Below are 20,374 nucleotides of genomic sequence, written 5' to 3'. Positions count from 1 at the left end.
AGCAGGGAGGGACCTCAGAAATCCAATCCCCTCTCTTTTACAGAAAACTGAACTGGAGCCCAAACTGGGAAGGGCCATCCCCAGCAGAAAAGTGGAGTCTTCAGACCAGACCCGTAACCAGCCCTGGGTGAATGGAGCTTCATCTGAGAGGGCCAATATCTAAAGGGGGTACATTTCCTTGCATGGTCTCTTCCTCATTGAGCCATAGGGCCCCCCAATAATAGCAGAGCTCCAAGGCTATTGAGCTGATAGAGTAGGGATAAATAACTCAAGGAAACTGTAAATGAGTGTTGCCGATCTTGTTCCCCACCTGGCTGAGCCCCAGGCTTCTCTCCCAGTCTGATCAAGTCATCTCTCTGCCCCCCAAGGATGCTGGAGGTGGGAGAAAGGGGGATATAGGCACTAATGAATATGGAACCCGGCCCCGAGACACCGCATAGATACCACACAGTTTACATGTTGGGAGCCGGCCCGGGCATCCCCATTGCCAGCTCCCTCTCCAAAACGAAAGACCCAGCAATCCTAGGGTCGGTGGTTTATTTTAACTGTCCCCCCACCCCCATTCACATACATGCCTCTTCCTAAGCTGGAGGACGGGCCCTCTTGAAGAACAGGAGCAAATGATTCTGGCCCATTTTCCAACTGTCTCCCCCCAGGAGCCCGATGGAGCTGCCTCAGTGGACACCTAACCCCGCATTTCATTCTAGGATGGATTCCTTCCCCCGCCCCCACCATCATGTTCTGGGTGAGATAGAGGCCAAAAGGCCCTCAGATCTGAAAGTTGGAGAGGCCTCCAACCCCCTGGAGTCTGAGGGTCTCCTTCAGGATCTGTGCTTCAGGTCACACTGACCCCCTCCTGTGCCTGAACCCGAGGTTCCTGTGATCTGACCGGTCACCTGTCACCAGGCAGGGGTCATCATTCAGCCGGTCTTCCCAGGGCAGGGTAGAGCCGGGCAGCATGTCAGCTCCCAAGGGCACCCCTGGACAGACCAGTCATCTTAGAATCATCTCAACGGGGGACTCCCTCTGAGGCCAATGACCCGACCCAACCATGAACAAGACCTTGAATTAGCATCCCTGGCAAACAGGTCTCTAACCTTTGAGCGAGGACAGCCTTTGTGCAAAGACCTCCCAGTATGGGAAAGCAGCTCCACTTGAGACAAGTCCCCTCCCCCCGGGGGGGTGACTCTCATTGTTAGGCCCCCAGGCCATCTGGTGGGCCCCTCCTGGGCTCTGCCCTGTAGCCCAAGGCTTTCAGGTGCAGGATAGGGCTCTCTGCCCGGGAGGCTTTTGCCATCCTGGCCACCCTCCTCAGGACGCATGACCCCTGTCAGCATCCTTGATGAATTTGTCCCCCAGAGCATCTGCTCCCTCTTCTCAAGGATGGGGCGAGCCAGGGCTAGTTAGAGGGAAGGCTGCCAGAGGGTCCGAGAACTGTGGCCTCGGGGGAAGAAGCGGGTTTGAAGGATGAGGCCTGGCTGAAGACTCCATGCCTTGGGCAGTTCGACCACGGAGTCCTTGGCCCCGCTCCCTGCCTGGGGCACCGCGAAGGAAGGGCGGGCTCTGAGGACACAGCTCCTGAACCCTGGGGCTGGGGAGGTGAGGGGGATGGGTACCCCTGGCTGTGGGACATCCTCCCTTCCCTACAGATCAGGGGGAATCAGTCAGTAGGAACCAGGGAGGGCTGAGGAAGTGAGTTAGATCCAAGGGCCTGGCACCTTTGCTCAGGTTAGGTCGGGAGAGCCCTGGCCCCAGGTTGGGTAGGACGGCGCATTGGGTGAGCCAGGGAACCCAGGCCCAGGCCTCTGCTCAGGTCAGGTCAGGGGGCCGTTAGCCCCAGGCTGGGCAGGGCAGGAGCCTCGGGCCCGGCTGGGGCCGGTTCTGGTAGGTCAGGGGGTGTGGGCCACCAGAGGCGAGGTCTGCAGCAGCAGATCCTCGGCAGTGAGCCGAGCCTCTCGGGCCAGCGCCCGGTACCGCCAGAGCCGCAGGAGCAGCAGGAGCAGGAGCAGGGCGTGCAGCAGGAGCAGGCAGAGGAGGGCCAGCTGGACCCCCAGTGCCTGGCTGCAGCCCGCTAGCCCACAGGTGGCCTGCAGCTCCTCGGGGCCCAGGTAGAGCAGCAGGCGGCCTTCCAGGTGGGGGGGCCCGGAGCAGCGGAGGGTGAGGTAGGGCCGGCGGTTCTGCTGGGCCCCGAGCCACGCCCGCAGGTAGAGCAAGCTGCAGTCACAGTGCCAGGGGTTGGCTGCCAGCTGTGCCTGGCGCAGGAAGGGCAGCCCGTCGAAGAGCCCGGCGGGCAGGCTGCTCAAGTTGTTGGCTTGGAGGATGATCTCTGTGGTGGTCGAAGGGAAGGCCCTGGGCAGGTCGGCCGCCGTCAGCTGCCGGTGCCCGCAGTCCACCAGGCTGCCGGCGCAGCGACAGCGGGCGGGACAGGCCGGGGCCTGGGGGACCCAGGTCAGCAGTAAGAGACCCAAGGCCCGAGGCACCAGCAGCAGCCCTGGAACAGGAGAGCCGGTGATGGGAGGGTGATGGGAGGGTGGGCCCCCACACAATGCCCCCACTCAGCCCCACCCGGACCCCCAAAGGGGCTGACCTCCCTGCTTCATAGAGAGGCCCAGGGAGAACAGACGTCAGGCTTAGAGGGGACCTTAGTGAAACCTCCACCACAACCTCCTCCCCATTTTACAGATGAAGAAACTGAGGCCTAGGCAAGGAAAGGACTTAGGTCACAAGGTCAATTAGTGGTTGCATTTGAGTTTGAACTCAGGTCTTTGCACCTCTCCCTCTCCCCACTCCTTACACCATTCAATTCAAGCCTGGGAGTTTGGCTGCCGGGTCAGGTCCTGGGAACCTGCAGTGGCAGGGCAAGGGTGGTCACAGAGCCCTTGGGGGGCTGAGCTTGCCTCACCCCTCTGGGACCCTCCTTTCCTACCTCCACTTCCCGGGGAAGTGGGATTTTCTTGGTAGGAGGTGGGTAGGGGATTCGCGGTCTGCTCCTGCATCGGGTCACTGTGACCCCTATGAAAGACAATCCTCTTCCCTGAACCCCATAAAATGAGGGAGGCTGAACCAGGTGACTTCCAAGCACCCCCAACTCTGACATCCTGGGGATCTCAGACTGTTCCAACAGCCAGGAATGTGGCCAGGGATGGAGGCTTTGGCAAGGAGCCCAAAAGAGGGTCCCTGTCCAGCCTTGCCCCCCCCAGACCTCAGAGAAGGGAAACAGAGGATTGTGCCGGGGCAAGGGCATGGGGAGCCTCCAAAAGGGGAGGCTGAACTAGTGGTGGAGAGGTGTGGGAAGGAGAAGACCCCCATTTTCCAGAACATCGCCCTCCCACCACCTCAACCCTGGGGGAGCCCCAGTCTAGACCTCCAAAGATCCTAAATCAGCCCAGAACTCTCCCCCTTCCCACTCGCCCCCCGGCCCAGCCCTCTGAGGGGTGGCTGAGGGCAGACTCACCAGAGCCCATGGCCCCAGGCTGGCAGGGCAGAGCAGGTGGAAGACTTGGTCGGCTTGGACAGGCCGGCCTCCCCACACTGAGCCCTCCGAGGGAGAGTGGTCAGGAAGGCAGCCGGAGATAAGGCAGGGGCCCGCCCCTCCCCACCCGTCAGCCTACAGGAAAGAGGGGGACCACTAGTGGGGGCTGAGGAAGGGGGGAGAGGGAGGAGAGGAGGAAAGGACGAGCCAGAATGTGGGAAACGGAGGTATGTCTGAACAGCATGAAACATGAAAACGATCCAGGGGTCTTAGCAGGATGCAAGTTCAATGTGGTGGCTACAAAAGCTGGACACGATTCCACTTGGGACCTCAGTTTCCCCCTCTGCAGTTTTAGGACATTCTAAGAGGCTCTGAGGGATCCCTCTTGTGCTAAAGCTACGAGCTCACGTCACCTGGGCCAAATTTCTTAACCTCTCTGGGCCTCAGCTTCTCCATCTGAACAGGAGGGGACTGAGGTAGGGGGTCCCCAAGTCCCTGCCAGTTCTAATCTAAGATGGTAAGATCTCTGCATGGCCCCAAGCCCCAGAGCCTCAGTGTCTTCATCTATAAGATGAGGGGGTCCAATGAGATGACTTCCGAGGTTCCCCCAGCAAGGTCTTGGGGAGCAGAGCTCGGACACTGAGAAAGGTGGCCAGGCAGCGGGTGCGGGGTACGAGAGGAGAGAGCTTAACGGGGAAAGCCCGGACTGCCGGGACCAGGCCTCTCCGAACCATCTGGAAAAATGGGTGGAATTTGGCGGAGCGCCTGTGGGGCCTCCTTGTGAGACTGTCAAGCGATCCAGAATTCGGGAGCCTTTTTCACCCTTTGAAGGATCTGGGGGGGCGGCAGGGGGCAGCTTTAAATTCAGTGTCTGAGAAAATGTACCAAAGGGGATGGTGGTGAGAGGTAGTGAGCTCCCCGCGACCAGAGGGCTCCAAGCAGAGCCAGGCGGCCCCCCGGCAGGATTGGAGTGTTCCCCGGGGTGAGGCGAGGCGCCCCCAGACCCCTTCCAGCTGATCCCCCGGGGGCCCGAGGGGGGACGGTCATTGGACTAGTGGAGTCAAGCAGGTGTCGGCTCCAAGCCCCCGCTTCCAAAAGGCCCAAGCTGGGAGTCTGAGCTCTGGGGCCGGGCCCCCGAGGCTGCCGAGGGCAGATAGGGGAGCTGAGTCAGCGGCGGGGTTCGGGGGTTCCTGCCCCCCGCCACAACGGAACACACAGGGCGAAGGCCGTGCTCAGCGACGGAAGCATCGAGTCCAGAACGTTCGTTAACAAAAAGGCTCCATTTCCAAAGGGGGAGGGGACAGAGAAATTATTGTACAAAGACCAGAAACTGGGCCACGAGTCCGAAGTTGGGGGAGGGAGGGGGCTGAGCAGGAAGAGTGAGACTGGCCCCCACCCAAGGTTGGGGAGCATGCGGGATCTGACCACCCAACAGGCCCAGAGAATGGGGACCCCGCCTGCCTGGGACCCCCTTCGAGGGGCTAGCCTGGGCACCCAGAGCTCAGTGGCAGAGGGGCTTGGGGAGCAGAGGGGTGACACAAAGTGAGGACCCAGAGTGCACAGAGCCAGTGGGATGGGTGGGGGGCTGCCAGGAGGATGGGGCGGCTGGTGGGCAGACCTCCTCACTCCCCGTGTCCACCACTGTCTATCTCCTTCAGGCCCCACCACAAAAAGGCCTAAGAGTCCCAGACCAGAAGCAGACTGGGGGCTGTGGGGAGACCAGCGGGCAAGGCTCACCTACAAGAGGGTGGCTGCTGGGGGGAGGGCTTGCCGAGTCCATGGGGGGGCAGGGATCCAGAAGCCTGCTGGCCCTACTCTGCATCTGCCCAGCTTCCCTCCATGCTCAGCACCTGCTGCGCCAGCACTCAGTCCTCACTCTCTGGGGAGATGCGGGGCTAGCCTGGGGGAGAATCTCTCCCTCCCTCCTCCTGTCTCCCAGGCTGACCCATCTGGGGGGCAGTCAGAGGCCTGAGCAGCCCAGGGGACCTGGGGGCTAGGGGAGCCCCTGGAGCTGCCAGGCTCCCTCTCCCCCAGATCCCACCCCACTAAGGGGAGCCCAGGGCTCAGGGTCTGCTGGGAAGGCCGGGGCCCACCCCAACATCCTGAGCCCAGGGATGGGCAGAAGCCAAGCCAGGGGGGCGAGTATGAGTGTGAGTGTGTCTGGGAATGAACTTTGGGGTCATGTCCTGATGGGAGAGGAAGGGGCAGGATTCATGGGAAGCAAATTTAAAGGATCTAGATTCCATTCCTGGAGCTCCTCCCGCTGGGCCCCTGGACAGGGCTTCCCTCTCTGGGCCTCAGTTTCCCCTTCTGTCATAATAATAGCGAGCGTTTCTCTAGTACTCTTAGGTTTATAAATATTACTTATCCTCCATCATCCCCACTTTATAATTAAGGAAACTGAGTCAGAACCGAAGGGACTCGTCCAGGGTCACTCAGCTAGGAAGTTTCTGTGGCAGCATTTGAACTCAGGCCTTCCTGACGCCAGACCCCCTGCTCTGGCACTGATAGACCTCATTTGTAAACGAGGGGCACAGCCTGGAACGTCTGGCAGTCATTCCCATGATTCTCTAAGTCCCCTGGCCGTTCCCCTCCCCAGATAGGCAGGGCTGGCTCGGTCGGGGGGAGGGGGGAACCACATAGCCCTTATCTGCCTGCACCATAGTCCCCCCCTTCCCAGCAGGGGGGAGAAGGGGAGCCCGAAGAGGAAAAAAGGGAGGAAGGAAGGGGGGAGCCCGGCCACTCCCCACCCCCACCAAGTCTGCAGGGAGCCTCGGTCCAGGGCGATGGGGAGTGGGGGCCCCCGGAGGGGACCTTGGTCCTTACGAGGCAGGGAGGCACGTGGAGCTGGGGCCAGGGCGGAGGCATGGCTGGCGAGGCCTCGGCCCCCAAGATAGGAGAAGGCGGGGGGGGGGAGGGAGGCAAATTCCCCACCCCATCTTCTTCCTTGCCACCCAAGCCTGGGGGGGGGGGCCTAGCCGGGAGGCCCAAGTCACACGAAGGGCATCTGGCCCTTATCTGGGCCGGCCACACAGGCTGAGAATAAATTAGGGGTCTAGCTAGGGAGCCCCCTCGAGACAGGAGAGGGGCCTGGCCTCCCCACCCCGAGGAGGAAGGCAAGGGAGGCCCAGAGGCAGCCCCAGCATCACTGGTCCTGCATCTGCTGCTTCATCTTCTGGAGCATCTCCTGCATCCGTCTTAGCTGAGGAAGGGACAGAGAAACGAGGTGAGCGAGGCCTGCAGAGAGCCCCCAGCCACCCGGGAGAGACCCCTGGAGCCCCCGGGCCGCCCCCTGACACCCCCAAGGTCCCAAAGGCCTCCTCTCCCCAACAGAGCAGGATAAAGACAGGGGCGGGGGGAGGAACGCAGCCCTGGATGGCCAGCGGCTGGGGGGGCGGGGGTCCTGGGGGAGGGGAAGGGTCCGAGGACGCCCCAGGGCCTCACCTCCTCGTCCTTCATCTTGATCAGCTTCTCTGTCTCTGTATCTGGGGTGGGCACAGGCAGGATGGGGATGGGGCTCTCAATCCGGTTGTCCTGGGTCAGTTTGCTGAGGAGGAGAGAATGGACGGGGTGCTGAGGGGGGTGAAGGCCCCTCCGGGCTGCCTTTACCTGGCTCTGCACCACAGGGAGCTCACTACTTCCCCCGCTGGGAGGGCAGGCTTGCCTTACCCGGCCTTCATTCCTCCCGCACTGACCTTCAGGGTCCCGCACCCAGTGGGTGATTACTAAAGGCTGGCCGAACGGGCCAGAGTCATGGACAGCAAGGCAGAGTCTGAGGCAGGGGCGGGGGGGGGCGGGGCGGGCAGGCTGGGGCCGTTCAGCTCGGCCTCCCCGGGCCTGGCGGGAGTCCTCCCCGACTCGGCCGATTGTTGCCAGTTCCCACCGAGCTCCCGGAGACCACGTCTGGGGTGGCGCGGCAGTGTGGGTCAGAGAGGGGTCAGGGGCAGTGGCGGTGGGACAACCCAGCCCGGCCCGGCCCCCTGGGCGCCCACCTGGTCATCTGTTGGATGCAATGGGCCCGGTAGTTCTCATAGTGAACGTCACAGGTCACATCCTTCAGGTCGTGCATGTGGGTCCGGATCAGCATGTTCCGAAGCTTCACAAAGTCGCAGTGGGCCTGGTTCTCCACTGGCAGGAAGTGGCGGGGGCAGGGGTGAGCCTTGGGAACCTTCTCCCTCCCACTGACCACCCTGATCCCTGCCCAGGGACACTGCCCCTGGCCTGAGGGGGCCTGGGCGACCTTGGGCCAGACCTGGACCACTCTGGGTCTCAAATGCTTCCTCTGTAAAACGAGGGGGCCCCACCTTGTGCTAAAGCCCCCCCAGTTCTGACCTCCCCTGTTCTAAGGCCCCTCCTGATCGTGACATCCTCTGTACTAAGCCCCCCGCCCAGTTCTGACATTCTTGACCCTTAGAAACAGGACACAGCCTTCACCAGCCCCTCTCCTTTGGGGTCACCACAGTGGGGGTGCTATGCCTGTCAGAGAGGGTAACTAAAAGGCCCAACCAAGTATCTCCTGCTGCCTCAACCCTAAAATTCGAGCTTTGCTCCCTTGGATTTCGGCATCTCTGGGCTGCCCCCCCCCAGGAAGCTTTAAAATGGACATTTCCCCTGGACGAGGCTGTTTGCCTTGAAGCTGCCCATTATCAGTCATTGCCCCTCTAGTATGAAGGAGTTCATCAGCTGGGGGGGGGGGGGTGCTCTGCAGAAAGGAGAATCAGGATTTATTTTCACAATAGAACCTAACTAGGGGCAGCCTGCTTGGGGGAGTGAGGCCTCTGGACCCCCTTATCAGGACCAGAAAAGGATGGGGGCTATGATGAAAGGGGCCCTAAAATCAGTGGTCCCAGGATCCCTGGCCCCAGGCCCCAGTCTGCTCCTGGGGTCTCATCGGTTCCCAGGGGGAGGGGGGGGAATAGAAAGGAGCCGACTCACCTTCCACGATGCCCCAGGGATAGAGCCTGCCCCGGACCCTCTGGCCCTTGGCTTCCACCACAGTGTTGCTGCCTATCACGGCGAAGGGTGCGCTCTCCTGGGGGACAGAGGAAGATGAGAGGAGGCTTGGGCGGTGAGCTGAGCCCCCCATGCTAAAGGTCCCACCTCTCCATCATCCTCCTCAGTAGGATTTGGAGTCCCTGGAAGGCCCTTCAAGTCACCCCCCCCATTTGACAGTTGAGGAAACTGAGGCATGGAGATTAAATGACTTGTCCAATGCCATATGAGGAGGTAACATTTGATGTGACACCCCCCCACTTTTTGATTCCAAAAGCAGCATTCTTTCATCTGGTGTCTGGGCCATAGCCCTCTTTGCTAAACTGAGGACCACCCCTCCTTGAGGACATCAAAGTGGCCCCCATCCTTTCGGACCAATCAGAGCCCCTCTGTGCTATCTCATTCATCACCAGGCTGGCCCTGCCCTGCCCTCGGAGGGAGTTTTGCCTGCCACCCTCTCCAGGGCCTCTGCCCCAAGGCAAGGCCCGATCTGCTTTGAGAGGGGCCCCAAGGCCCCAGCTCCAAGGACAGGCAGCGTGCTCTCCAAAGGCAGGCAGGCCGACCTCTTGAAGGAGGACCCTGCAGGGTTGGCTTTCTGACATGGGCCAAAACCACTCTGGGAAGAATTGGAGACACTGGGGCAGCTAGGTGGTGCAGGGGATAGAGCGCCGGCCTGAGCACCGGCCCTGGAGTCAGGAGGACCTGAGTTCAAATCCAGCCTCAGACACTTCATAATGACCTAGCTGTGTGGCCTTGGGCAAGCCACTTAGCCCCATTTGCCTGGCAAAAAAAAAACAAAAACAAAAACAAAAGACTTAGAGACACTGGGCAAAGGGCAGCCACAGGCCGAGGCAGCATGAGGACCAGGGCTGGGAAGGAGGGAGGAGGCCTGGCCTGGGCTCAGGGGAGCCCAGTGAGCGAGCGTGGGCCGTCCCCTTGGGAAGGGGCTTCTTACTTTCAGCTCCCGGTCCTGTTGCTTGAACTCCTCATCCTCATCCGAGTCACACTCCGGGAACTGGTAGACCTTGATGCCAAACTTGTCGATCTCTTCCCGGATCTAGGCCAGAGGCTGAGCTCAGAGCCCCCTCCCGTTACCACCCCCCGCCCTCGGAGTCTGACCATCCCCCACAGGCCCCCTCTCTGCCCAGCCCTTGACCCCAGGCTCTTGGGGGGGGGGCAGGGAGTTTGCCTCACCCGCTCCTTCAGTTTGCGGATCTCTCCCGGGACGAGGCAGTCGGCTTTGGCAATGAGGGGGACGATGTTCACTTTTTCATGAAGGGCCTTCATGAACTCCACATCCACTGGCCTCAACCTGAAATGGGAAATGAGGCATTAGAGACACTCCAGTGCAACCACCCCACTTTACAGGAAGGGAAACTGAGGCCCAGGGAAGGGAAGGTCAGAAGGATAGACTATCTGAATAGGAAGGTCACCCAGTGGCCTTTTGGTTCATCGCGTATCGGAATAAGACCGTCCTCTACAAGAGTCCCAGCAAGGTGGGCATCAAGCTCTGTGAAGACCTCCAGGGAAGGAGGGCCCAGCGCCTCTGGAGGCAGCAGCCCCTTCTACCTCTGGGGAAGCAGATTTGGGGAAAGTCTGTCCTGATACCAAGCCCAAGTCCACCTCCTAGAAGCTTAGAGTCAACACAACAACCCCCCACCCCAGGTCTCCACTGAGTCTTCTCCAGGCCTCCCACCCCCAGCTCCATCCAACTGGCCCTCATACGATCTGGGTTCTCTCCTTCGCCATCCATCCCCCCGCCATGACCCAGACTCTCTCCTTCACCATGGTCTCGGTTCCCTCCTTCACTATGCAAACAACCCTGGATCTGGATTCCCTCCATCATCCTCCTCCCTTCTGTGGGACACTTTCCTACTCACTATTCTTCCCAGTTCTGATAAGATGCTCCAGGGAAAACATTCATTCATTCATTCATTCATTCATTCAGTGGAAGTAGCAAAGAGACAAATTTAGGATAGAAGTCTAGAAAAATTCTCTGATGATTAGAGTTGTCTCCAAGTGGACTGGGGTGCCTGGAGAGGGGGTGAGCTCCTCACAACTGGACGTCTTCAATCAGAGGCTGGGTCAGCCCTTGCCGGATGTGGCACTTGGTTTGGTCCTTGGTTAGTCTGAGCACCCACAATTCTTATTAGCTATTGAGCCACAGAGTGGCAGGGGCTTCACAGGAGGATTTCTGAGCTGAAACCCAGGATGGGTCCCTCTCTGTACCCCTGCCATGGAATCCCTCAGTCCCTAATCATTTCTTCCCCATTACATGGGTTGGTCACCAGATGACCTCCTCCCTTCAGCTCTGCCCCAGGGAACCAGTCACTGGCACACCCTTGGAGCCCCTGGGGATAATGGGAGGCTCAGGCTAGCAGGGCAGTCCTTCAGGATGGACAGGCCAAGTCTGGGGAAAGGAGGACCCTCTAGGGAGGATTGGGGGGCCTAGGACCTTCATCTATGTCACAGAACCAGAAGAGATTGAGAACTGGAAAGGACCTGAGGGATCATCTAGACAAACTTGCTTAGCTCTTCTCTCTCTCTCTCTCTCTCTCTCTCTCTCTCTCTCTCTCTCTCTCTCTCTCTCTCTGCCTGTTGGTCTGTCTCAACTCTCTCTCTGTCTTTCTTTCATTCTTTCTTTCTCTCTTTCCTTCCTTCCTCCCTCCCTCTTTCTTTTCTCTTCTCTCTCTCTCTCTCTCTCTCTCCCTCTCCCTCTCCCTCCCTCCCTCCCTTCCTCCCTTTCTCCTTCTCTTCCTTCCTTTCTGTCATTTTTCAGTACAAAGACTTTAATTCTTTTTTTCCAGGTTTCAAATTCTCTCTCCCCTTCCCAAAGAAGCAGGAGAACCAAAGCCTCTTCCAGCTGCCTGCTTGTAATACAAACACATTTCCACCTTAGCCAAGTTCCAAAAAGACAAGAAAAAAGAAGAAAGGGGGGAAAAAAGATTTCCATCTGTCCTCCCTGGACAGCCCCTCCTTTTACAGAGGAGGAAACTGAGAGCCAGGGAGGCGAGCAGATGTGCCCAAAGGCACCCAGCCCACAAGTGGGAGAAGTGGGTTCTGAACCAAGGTCAGCCTGACTCCCGACCTTTCTATTTTCTTTTCAATGACTATAGGTCTATTTTCTCTCCTTCGCATCTCCCTCCCTTCCCCCTCCCGCTGGCCCCCCAAGCCCACCCGCCATGCTTGCCACGCGCCATGCTTACCCACCCATGCCCGAAGGGAGAAATGAAGTAGAGGCAGCAGTGGACCCGGTTGTCCTGAATGTTCTTGCGGTTGAGGCCGCTCTCGTCTCGGAAATATTGCTCAAATTGTTGGTCCACATAGTCTGTGATGGGCTTCCAGCTGGGGGAACAAGGTGTCCCCTGAGCATTGGGCCCCGTCCTCTCCTCCAGAGTTAGAGGGACCCCATAGGGTCATCAAGTTCAGTTTTCATTTTAAAGGAAAGGAAACTGAGGCACAGGGGGAAAGGGATTTGGCTAGGGCCACATTTCACTCCCTGGTCCTCTTGTGCCAAATTCAGAACTCTCTCCACTTGGCCATAATGTCCAGATTGAGTCTCCCAGGGATGACTTGGGGTCGTCTCACTGGAAACGGAGGGGATTGGGCCCTGACCAAGACCCTCCTCCCCCCATACACTCTGCCCCGTCCGAGCGTTTGGTTCCCACGCCATAGAAAAATTTCCCTCGAGAAATCTCTTGTCTGACCCAGAACGGACAGGGACCCTTGGAGTCTGAGGATCAGACGTCGGGCCAGAAAGGACCTCAGAGTCCAAAGCCTTCACCTTACAGGAGGCCCAGAGAGAGGCAAAGACCAGCCCAAAGTCACCCAGCTGGAATCCGAACTCACTACCCCTTCTACTGTCCCACATTGCCCTCAAGATGCTGGGACTGAACCGGAAGCCTCAGACTTCGAAAGTGCACTTTCCACCCCACTCTTCACATTACAGAGGGAGAAACTAAGTTCATCGAAGCACCATGACTTGTCCACAGACCTACTGGCAGGACAGTGCAGATTTGGGATCTGAACTGGTGACCTCCAGGGTTCTTTTCACCAATAACATCAATAGTAATAATAATAATTAGTATCTCTATCTAATTGCAAAGGGCTTTACAAAGACAATCTCATGGGATTCTGACATGGGGACTGAGGCAGAAAGGGGTCAAATGACTTACCCAGGGTTGCACAACTGGGAATAACTGAGATGTGATTTGAACTCGGGTCTTCCCACCTTTGAGCCCCAAGCCCTATGTGCTACTGGGCTGAGCTGCTCCCAGTCCACGGATCCTGGGCCCTGGGCCCCCGCACTCACCACTGGGTGTTGTTGACAGCATCCCCGAAGCCCGGGGTGTCCACAATGGTCAACTTCAGCTTCACCCCCTTCTCCTCAATGTCCACCGTGTGTTTCAGGATCTCGACTGTCTGGTTGATTCTCTCTGAGAAAGCCAAGAGTCTGAGGTCACCAAGGGGCTGGACTGGATCGGCGAGGGCCTGGAGGCCGTGCTGGACCAAGGCAAAGGCCCGGAGGTGGTGCCACTAAAGACCCTAGGATAGTCTAGCCTGGCCAAGGAGGGCTCAGGGATGTCTGCTGACCTTGCTGAGGTCCCCAAAGACCCCTCCTGCAGAAAGGGGGGGGTTGGACCAGAACACAGCATGGGGCCTCGAGACCTCCAGTGATGAGAACTCCCTCCCTCCTTCTCTTTGGGTGGCTCTACTCCAACCTCTTCTTGCTGGGTCCCAAAGTCAGAACCAGAGAAAGTTGGGGTTCACACTGTTCTAGAGAGGGACTGGATCGAAGGAGAAGCTTCCTACCAACCGAAATGCCTTCCCTGGGGAATCCTCCGACCTCCATGGCTGGCAACTCTCTACTGCCCAGAAAAGGATGCTTGGTCAGGTCTGGGGCAGGGGGGCAGGGGGGATTTAGTGTGTACTGGAGGTCAAAGGTTTCACACCTTAGGGACTTGGGGTTCAGGTTCTTCAGGGGTCCAGGTGCTGGAGGAGCTGGGGGTGGGGGAGGCTCGAGAGGTGGGACTTCCAATTCTTGTCCCTGCCCACTTCTATTCCCTCTGGGAATGACCGCACACACCTACTTGCCCGGTGTATGCATGGGGAAACTAAGGCCCACAGTCACTTGCCAGAAGATAGAGATTGGGGAAAGAGCCAGGCTCTGAGCCGCAGACCCCTGACTCACTGACCCTGAACCAGCTCATTGCTCTCCCTCAGTTTCCGCATCTGTAAAATAGGCTGCTGTCTTACAGGTGGAGTTCTATGAGCTAAAGCCCCTTCTGGCTCTGCTAGCGGGGATGCCAAGTCTATGGGGGCAGACCCCGGGGTGGGGGAAGCTGCTCTGGGGAGCTGGGGGTCCTCTGGAAGCTGCCACTCACCCTCCGCATTGAGGAGCTTCCTGTCCTTGTAGAGGTCGGTCAGGAAGAGGCTGTTCACCAGGGTCGACTTCCCCAGGCCGGACTCCCCTAGTTCACAGACAGCAAGGACACCCCGATTACAAGGGCGGCTGAGGCCTAGCTGAGCCTAAAGGGAAGGGGCGAGGCAGGCCCCCTGCCCGGAGGTGCCCAAGGGGACAGATGGCAATCCCAGGAGAAGGGCAGGGTGGGGCCCCCCTTGATCTCTCCAGTCCCAGGGGGCGTCCAACCCCCACCCAAGGTGATCATAAGCAGAGGGGCGGCATCCCCCTCGGCCCACCCGCCACCTTACTGATCGGCCCGCCAGGCCCCAGAGAATATTTCTGAATTCTATTGCAGACTATGCTCCCCAATGAGGAGACCCCCAATGCAGGGGGGTCACACTGGGCAGTGCTTACCGGCAACCATGAGCGTGAAGTCGAACCCCTTCTTTACCGACTTGCGGTGGACCTGGTTGGGGAGTGTGGCAAAGCCCACGTACTGCTTGTCATGGTCCTGGAAGGGGAAAAGCAAGTGGGTTGGGAACATGGCTACTCACATGCTGCACACACGCACACATGCGTGTATGAACAGTGCGACCTCGTAGCTGGGGGGCCTGGGTTCAAATCCTGAATGCCACCTACTCCCTGGGTGACCCAGAGCAAATCACATGACCAGTCACTTAACCTTACTGCCTTGCAAAAAAAGAAAGAAATCAGACTTTGGGGCAGCAGTAGATAGAGCATCCCTGGAGTCAGGAGGACCTGGGTTCAAATCCAGCCTCAGACACTTAATACTTACTTAGCCGTGTGGCCTTGGGCAAGTCACCTAACCCCATTGCCTTGCAAAAACCTAAAAAAAAGAATTCCTCCCAGGGTTGCTGAGAGAAACAAATGAGATAATGGGACAAACAGCTCCTATTGGTACAGGGTGGGTGTCCCAAAAGTCTTGGTGCCTATGGGCCACTCTCTACCACCTGGAGGTCCACGGAGTGGTTACATAGAATATGTGGGGGGCCTGTGTGTCAACAAACCCTAAATAATGAACCACTTTAACACAATCTGTTTTTATAAACATAATCTCCCTTAATCCTCACAACAGCCCTAGGAGGGCTGGGGAAACTGAGGCAGACGGAGGTGAAGGGTCTTGCCCAGGGTCACACACCCTGGTTTGACCTCAGGTCTTCCTGACCATAGGCCCTGGGGTGTTCTATCCACTTGGATAGATTACAGGTGCCCTTAGTGGTCTCTAATACGGGGTATCCCAAAAGAGCCTTCCTAAACTTTAACGGAGCTAAGACTTTGGGGACACCCCATGAATGAGACAAGCCTCTTGAAGGAGTGGAGAGAGAGCCCATGTCGGAGCCCCTCCTGCTTCTGACGCCTGCCGGATGTAGGACCCTGGTCAAGTCACTCTACTCTGTGTCCCCGATTGTCGACACTGGAGGTGAGGGAGAAATTGGTGACTGCTGCCCTCAGCTAGGTCCCACCCCCAAGTCCCAGGGGCACAGGGAGGGGCTGGCAGCCCTCGGCCTTCCGCTTCTCCCTCCCGAGTTTCTATCGGCTGGCACCCAGTTGGCATCTCTGGGGAGGGGAGCAGCTGGGCAGGAGGGCCCGGGTCCCTTGTTCAGCCAGAGGGGCCTGGGGAGGGCACTGTCCCTGGTCCTTCCCTCAAGGAGCATCCAGTGGAAGAAGCCCCCCTCTTGGCCAGGTCCCAAGACGGATCCCAGAGAGCCCTGCTGGGATGGCAGAGGCCCGACCTTGCTCTGAGCCAGGCGTCTGGGGGGCCACCCAGCCCTGAAGCGGCAGTGGTGGCGGTGGCCAGACCTCCACCCCCAAGCCCGGCTATTCCTGGGCCCTGGGCCCATTGCTGCCAAGTGTCCCAGCTCCTGTGAACAGCTGCCACCCCACACTGGTGGGCAGGAGACTGTCTGTTCCAGCCTCCAGCTCCTGCCCGTGTGGGAGAAGCCGGGACGGGAAGTGATATATATAGAAAGGAGGACAGCCCGGCCCCCGCCTGCTGAGCTGCGTGGGGGCCCACCTGACCTCCTTCCAAAGCCCAGGGGGCTGGGGGGGGGGGGCCCGGGCCGTCCTCAGACATCAGCTGGACCAAGGCAGGGTCCCCTCCCCATGGAGGCTTGGCACTGCCCACTTGTCAGTCAGCACTTCCTAGCCTGGGTGCCTGCTGGGGGTGGGGGTGGGGTGGGGATGAGTCCCTGAACCCCCTTTGTCTCTCAGCTCCCAACACCGGGTAGGGGGCAGAGAGAGCCAAGGGCGGCCAGCCCAGTAGTCCCGGGGCCAGCATCTATGGGCCTTGTTCTCTCAGAGCTGGGCACAGACGGGCACCACTGGCTGAGGGCCGAGTGCCCACAAACCAACATACCCACAGAGCCAGAGACAGAAACAGACTGCGTCTCTCTATCTCTCTCACATGACACAAGGGAACCTCCCATTCCATGATGACTCCCTTTCGGTGAGGCAGTAGGGTTAAGTGACTTGCCCAAGGCCATGCAGCTAGTGATGCTTGTCCTCCTTCTCAAAGATCATGACGCGGGGGGGGATGCCATGGGATGCCATGACAAGCACATGGATTGGATCAGAGTGAGGGGGGCCGTACTAAGTCACCAGCCTCAGTTTCTCCTCCACAGCCATCTGGTCCAGTGGCCAGAGATGGACCAGGATGACTGGAGAGGGCCTCGGATGTGAGGCGATCACAGTGAAGTGACTTGTCCAAGGTCACACAGCTAGTAAGTGTCTGAGGCTGGATTTGAACTCCCGTCCTCCTGGTTCCTGTGTCACCTCGCTGGTCCTTAGGGCCATACTTTCAATGAGCCTCAGTTTCCTCTTCTGTCAAATGAGGCTAACAGGACCTCCAGGGTTGCTGAAAGGTTCATTAACTAGCATTTCCAAGATTGACATGAGCCTCACAGTTAGGAAGAATAAGCCTTCTTCACCCAGAAGCCACCAGTCTGTGTGGGGCCTCAGCCTCCCTGGGTCTCCTTGCCTCCGAGGAGCCCCTTAGCCATCCTTCCTCGGGCATCGGCTGGAACCCGCCATAACCCCGATCACCAGAATTCCGTGATTCCCACGGCCTCGAGGATCCAAATGCAAACCCTCGGTCTGGTATCGAGCAGCCTTCCTTATCGGACTCCAACCTCCCTCCCTCCCTCCAAGGAAAGGGAGCCTCCTCTGCTGGGAATGAGCCAGAGATGGAGGCCAAAGGCATCTGAGGCATGGAGGGGATCTTAGGTCAAGACTGAATACCCCCTGCCCCCTCCTTTGACAGAAAAGGAAACTGAGGCCCAGAGGTCACAGAGTGAGTCCCAGAGCTGACCAGAGCTGGGATGGAGATGGGGCTGGGAAGGTGCATCCCCCCCCTCCAGGATCTGAATCTCGGCCTGGCCCGCCCGGCCCTGCAGGCCTCACCCGGCATCCTCCACCTCAGGCTCCAGGCCTCACCTCCCGAGGGCAGCTTCGGCAGAGGGCAGCAGGCCTGGTCCACTCGAGGTCTGGCGGGGGAGGTGGGGTGGCTGCCCTGCTCCCCAGCCCCCCCTCCAGGACCTCGGGGCCTGCCCTGCCTGCATCCCCTCTCCCGGGACCCCCTCCCCAGGGGCACAGACACAGGCAGCCACACGCTGGATGGCGCACACCTCCCTTCTGCCGCTCGAGCCTCAGTTTCCCACGCTGCTGCCTACAGACTATGAGCACAGAACGAAGGCAGCAGGGAGACAGCCTGGGTCCCTCTCCCACAGACGGGGTGGACACACACACACATCCCCACTCCCCCATCTACACACACCCACAGATCCTTCCGGCGGCCCTGCCCAGGCCAATCCATCGTCCTGGGACAGGCTGGGGGGGGGGGGGTCATGCATTTCAGCCCCCCCCCCCGTGACAAACAGGGAGCTGGAGACCACGAGCGCCTCTACCCAGGTGACCGGCCGTGAGTCGGACCCAGATCTCCGAACCTGCGGCTGCCCGGCTCCCTTGGGCTCCCTGGCTCCCCGGGGGCCAGGGCCAGGCTCCCGTACCTTCAGCTTGGGCAGCCTCCTGTGGGCCTGGGTCCGAGGCGACAGCAGCTGCTCAGCCAGGTGGTCCTGGAGCACCAGGGTGTCCATGCCCGCCAGCAGCTCTGCCCGGCTCACACGCGCTCAGCCCGGCTCTTCCTTCCCTGGCTGCCAGCCGGGCTCCCCAGCTCCCGCCCATGCGCTCCCCTCCCACTTGACAGCTGGGAGCTGGCTCACACGCTGCCTATCTCTCCACCCCCACGCCTGCTGAATGTGGGACAGCCTGGGCCAGGGGACCTTGGACCAGGGCCGCGGCACGTGACCAGCCCGACGCGCAGGGGCCGATGCAAAGATGGCAGCAGCCCTCCCCCGCAGGGCCCTTCCCCTCTCTGGGCCTCGGTCTCCTCGTCCGTACCATGCAAAGTGGTGGCCTCTAAGTCAAAGGAAAAGTACCAACTGGGTCCAGAGGCGCCAAGTTCAGAGCCTAACTCTCCCTCAGGTGACCCCAGGGCCCCAGCGAGGGCCTGATCTGGCCCACTCTTCCCAGGTGAGCTCACAGCCCTCCCCCTGCTCACCATGCTGCCCCCCGGCCCCCTCCAGAGTGACCACCGAGCTCTCACTCTCCAGCGGCCGGGCCGCCGCCCAATGCTCATCCCCCTTGACCTTGCCAGCCTCTGCGAGGATTGATCCCTCCCTTCTCCATATTCCCTTCTCTCTTGATCTTCAGGTCACCCCCCCCCTCCTGCCTATCTCTCTGTCTCTCCTTCTGTCTCTGTCTGTCTGTCCATTCATCTCTCCCTGTCCCATATTCTCCTCCTGCCTCTCTGACCGCTCCTTCTCTGCCTTAACACCATTTTGCTTGGTGATCTCATCAGTTCCCATAGATTCAACTAATATCTCTAGGCCATGAGTCTCACATCCAGCCCCAACCTCTCTCTTAAGCCTTCAGTCCCATATTTCCAGCTGCCGAGCACACATCTCCAACTGGATGTCTAATAGGTGTCTTAAATCCAACAAGTCCAAAATGAGCTTTTTTTTTTTTAGGTTTTTGCAAGGCAAGCAGGGTTAAGTGGCTTGCCCAAGGCCACACAGCTAGGTAATTACTAAGTGTCTGAGAAGGGATTTGAACTCAGGTCCTCCTGACTCCAGGGTCGGTGCTTTATCCACTGCGCCACCTAGCCGCCCTGACAAGTCCAAAATGGATCTCAGGATCCTTCCCCAAAACCCTGCCCCCTCTGAACTTTCCTGTTACTATGAAGGGCACCGCCCTCTGCCAGGCCCCTGGGCATGCCCCATCCTCCACATTCAAGCCTGGTGCCAAGGCCAGTTAGAATTCCTTGAGGGAGTTCTTGAATACACCCCTTCTCTGGTCACTTCAAGACCTGGAGTTTCTCAAGAGCAAGGGGATTATAGTCCTTCCTAGCTGTTCTATGGTCCCCCCCATTCTAAGGCCCCTCCCAGCCCTGGCACCCCCTCTTCTGAGACCCCTCCCAGCCCTGACACCCCAGATTCTAAGTCTAAGAGCTCTTCAGATCGCCCTTTCAGTGTCCTAAGTCCCTTCCACTGCTTTTCTCAGGTGGGATGGAAAAGCTGGACTCTGGGGAGGTGGATAGGGGCCGGCTTCATGTGACTGGCTCCCGGGGCCCGACCCCAGACCTCCACAAGACAGACTCTCGGGGTCTGTGTAGGTCTGTCTGTATGTCTGTTGGTCTATGTGCCTGCCTGTGCGTGTCTGTGTGTCTGTGTGTCTGTGTGTGCATCTGTCTATCTGTCTCTGTGTCTGTGCGTGTCTGTGCGTGTCTGTGTGTGTCTGTGCGTGTCTGTGTGTGTCTGTGCGTGTCTGTGTGTCTGTGTGTGCATCTGTCTCTGTGTCTGTGTGTGTCTCTGCGTGTCTGTGAGTGTCTGTGCATGTCTGTGTGTGCGTCTGTCTGTCTGTCTCTGTGTCTGTGTGTGTGTGTGTGTGTCGGCCTGCCTCGCTGCCTCCCCCTCCCGGTGCTCAGGCTCCTCTTCCCATCCTGCCCACGTCCTCTATTAATGATCACAGCCCAGCTGCTCTCCACCCCCCTCCCCATCGCCTCCCACCACCGGGGGTTGCTAGGAAACCATGTTACCCCGGCAACCTGGGAAGAAGGGATAAGGACCAAGTCCCCTCGGAGACTGAAAACATCCCAGGCCTTCCTCTCCCTGGGCGAGCACAGGGGGAGACCACAAGCCACGGAGACCAGAGAGGGCTGCCAGGGGGCAGGAGCTGGCACCGACACGCCAGAGCCGGAGCCGGCTCACCAGGTGCTTGGGGGATGGGGGCTCGAGGGTCCTGACGGTTGGGGGCAAGGGGACAGGTGTAGAACCCTCCTGGAGTAGCCAAAAGGGCAGGCCTTGATACTTCTGAAAGCTGCGTGACCTTGGGTGAGCCCCTTTCCTTCTCTGGGCCCATTTCCTCTGTCACATCAGGGAAATGAGTTGAATAAGGTCTCCGCTGCCTTCCAGGTCTAAAAGTTGGTGTTC

The 20,374-nt window shown here is 59.1% G+C and overlaps 2 protein-coding genes across 4 annotated transcripts in view; both read right to left on the bottom strand.

The window, feature by feature from the left end:
* Window positions 1-216: 216 nt before the first annotated feature.
* Window positions 217-3,521, bottom strand: GP1BB (glycoprotein Ib platelet subunit beta). The gene is made up of 2 exons (XM_074206488.1): window positions 3,455-3,521; window positions 217-2,491 (listed from the first exon to the last, which is right to left on the bottom strand). Exons 1-2 carry the CDS (start codon window positions 3,462-3,464, stop codon window positions 1,890-1,892), a joined length of 612 nt encoding a protein of 203 aa, XP_074062589.1. The 5' UTR covers window positions 3,465-3,521; the 3' UTR covers window positions 217-1,889.
* A 1,025-nt stretch (window positions 3,522-4,546) lies between these two features.
* Window positions 4,547-20,374, bottom strand: part of SEPTIN5 (septin 5) — a 32,476-nt gene continuing 16,648 nt past the window's right edge. The window contains exons 1-11 of one of the 3 annotated variants that reach the window (XM_074206485.1): window positions 15,623-15,831; window positions 14,283-14,379; window positions 13,849-13,935; window positions 12,777-12,900; window positions 11,675-11,809; window positions 9,659-9,776; window positions 9,420-9,521; window positions 8,408-8,504; window positions 7,465-7,600; window positions 6,917-7,019; window positions 4,547-6,674 (exon numbers count right to left, since the gene is read on the bottom strand). In XM_074206485.1, coding sequence (XP_074062586.1) covers window positions 6,618-6,674; window positions 6,917-7,019; window positions 7,465-7,600; window positions 8,408-8,504; window positions 9,420-9,521; window positions 9,659-9,776; window positions 11,675-11,809; window positions 12,777-12,900; window positions 13,849-13,935; window positions 14,283-14,379; window positions 15,623-15,730 — 1,164 coding nt within the window. In that variant the 5' untranslated portion in view covers window positions 15,731-15,831 and the 3' untranslated portion in view covers window positions 4,547-6,617. Of the gene's footprint in view, window positions 6,675-6,916; window positions 7,020-7,464; window positions 7,601-8,407; window positions 8,505-9,419; window positions 9,522-9,658; window positions 9,777-11,674; window positions 11,810-12,776; window positions 12,901-13,848; window positions 13,936-14,282; window positions 14,380-15,622; window positions 15,832-17,893; window positions 18,147-20,374 lie in introns of those variants that run through there. The other 2 variants (XM_074206486.1, XM_074206487.1) reach the window with 2 other exon arrangements.

Source organism: Macrotis lagotis, chromosome X (assembly GCF_037893015.1).
Source record: "Macrotis lagotis isolate mMagLag1 chromosome X, bilby.v1.9.chrom.fasta, whole genome shotgun sequence".
In the NCBI taxonomy this organism is placed as follows: Eukaryota; Metazoa; Chordata; class Mammalia; order Peramelemorphia; family Peramelidae; genus Macrotis; species Macrotis lagotis.
Note: the sequence above shows the minus strand (reverse complement) of the source record. Positions and strands in the feature narration are given on the sequence as shown.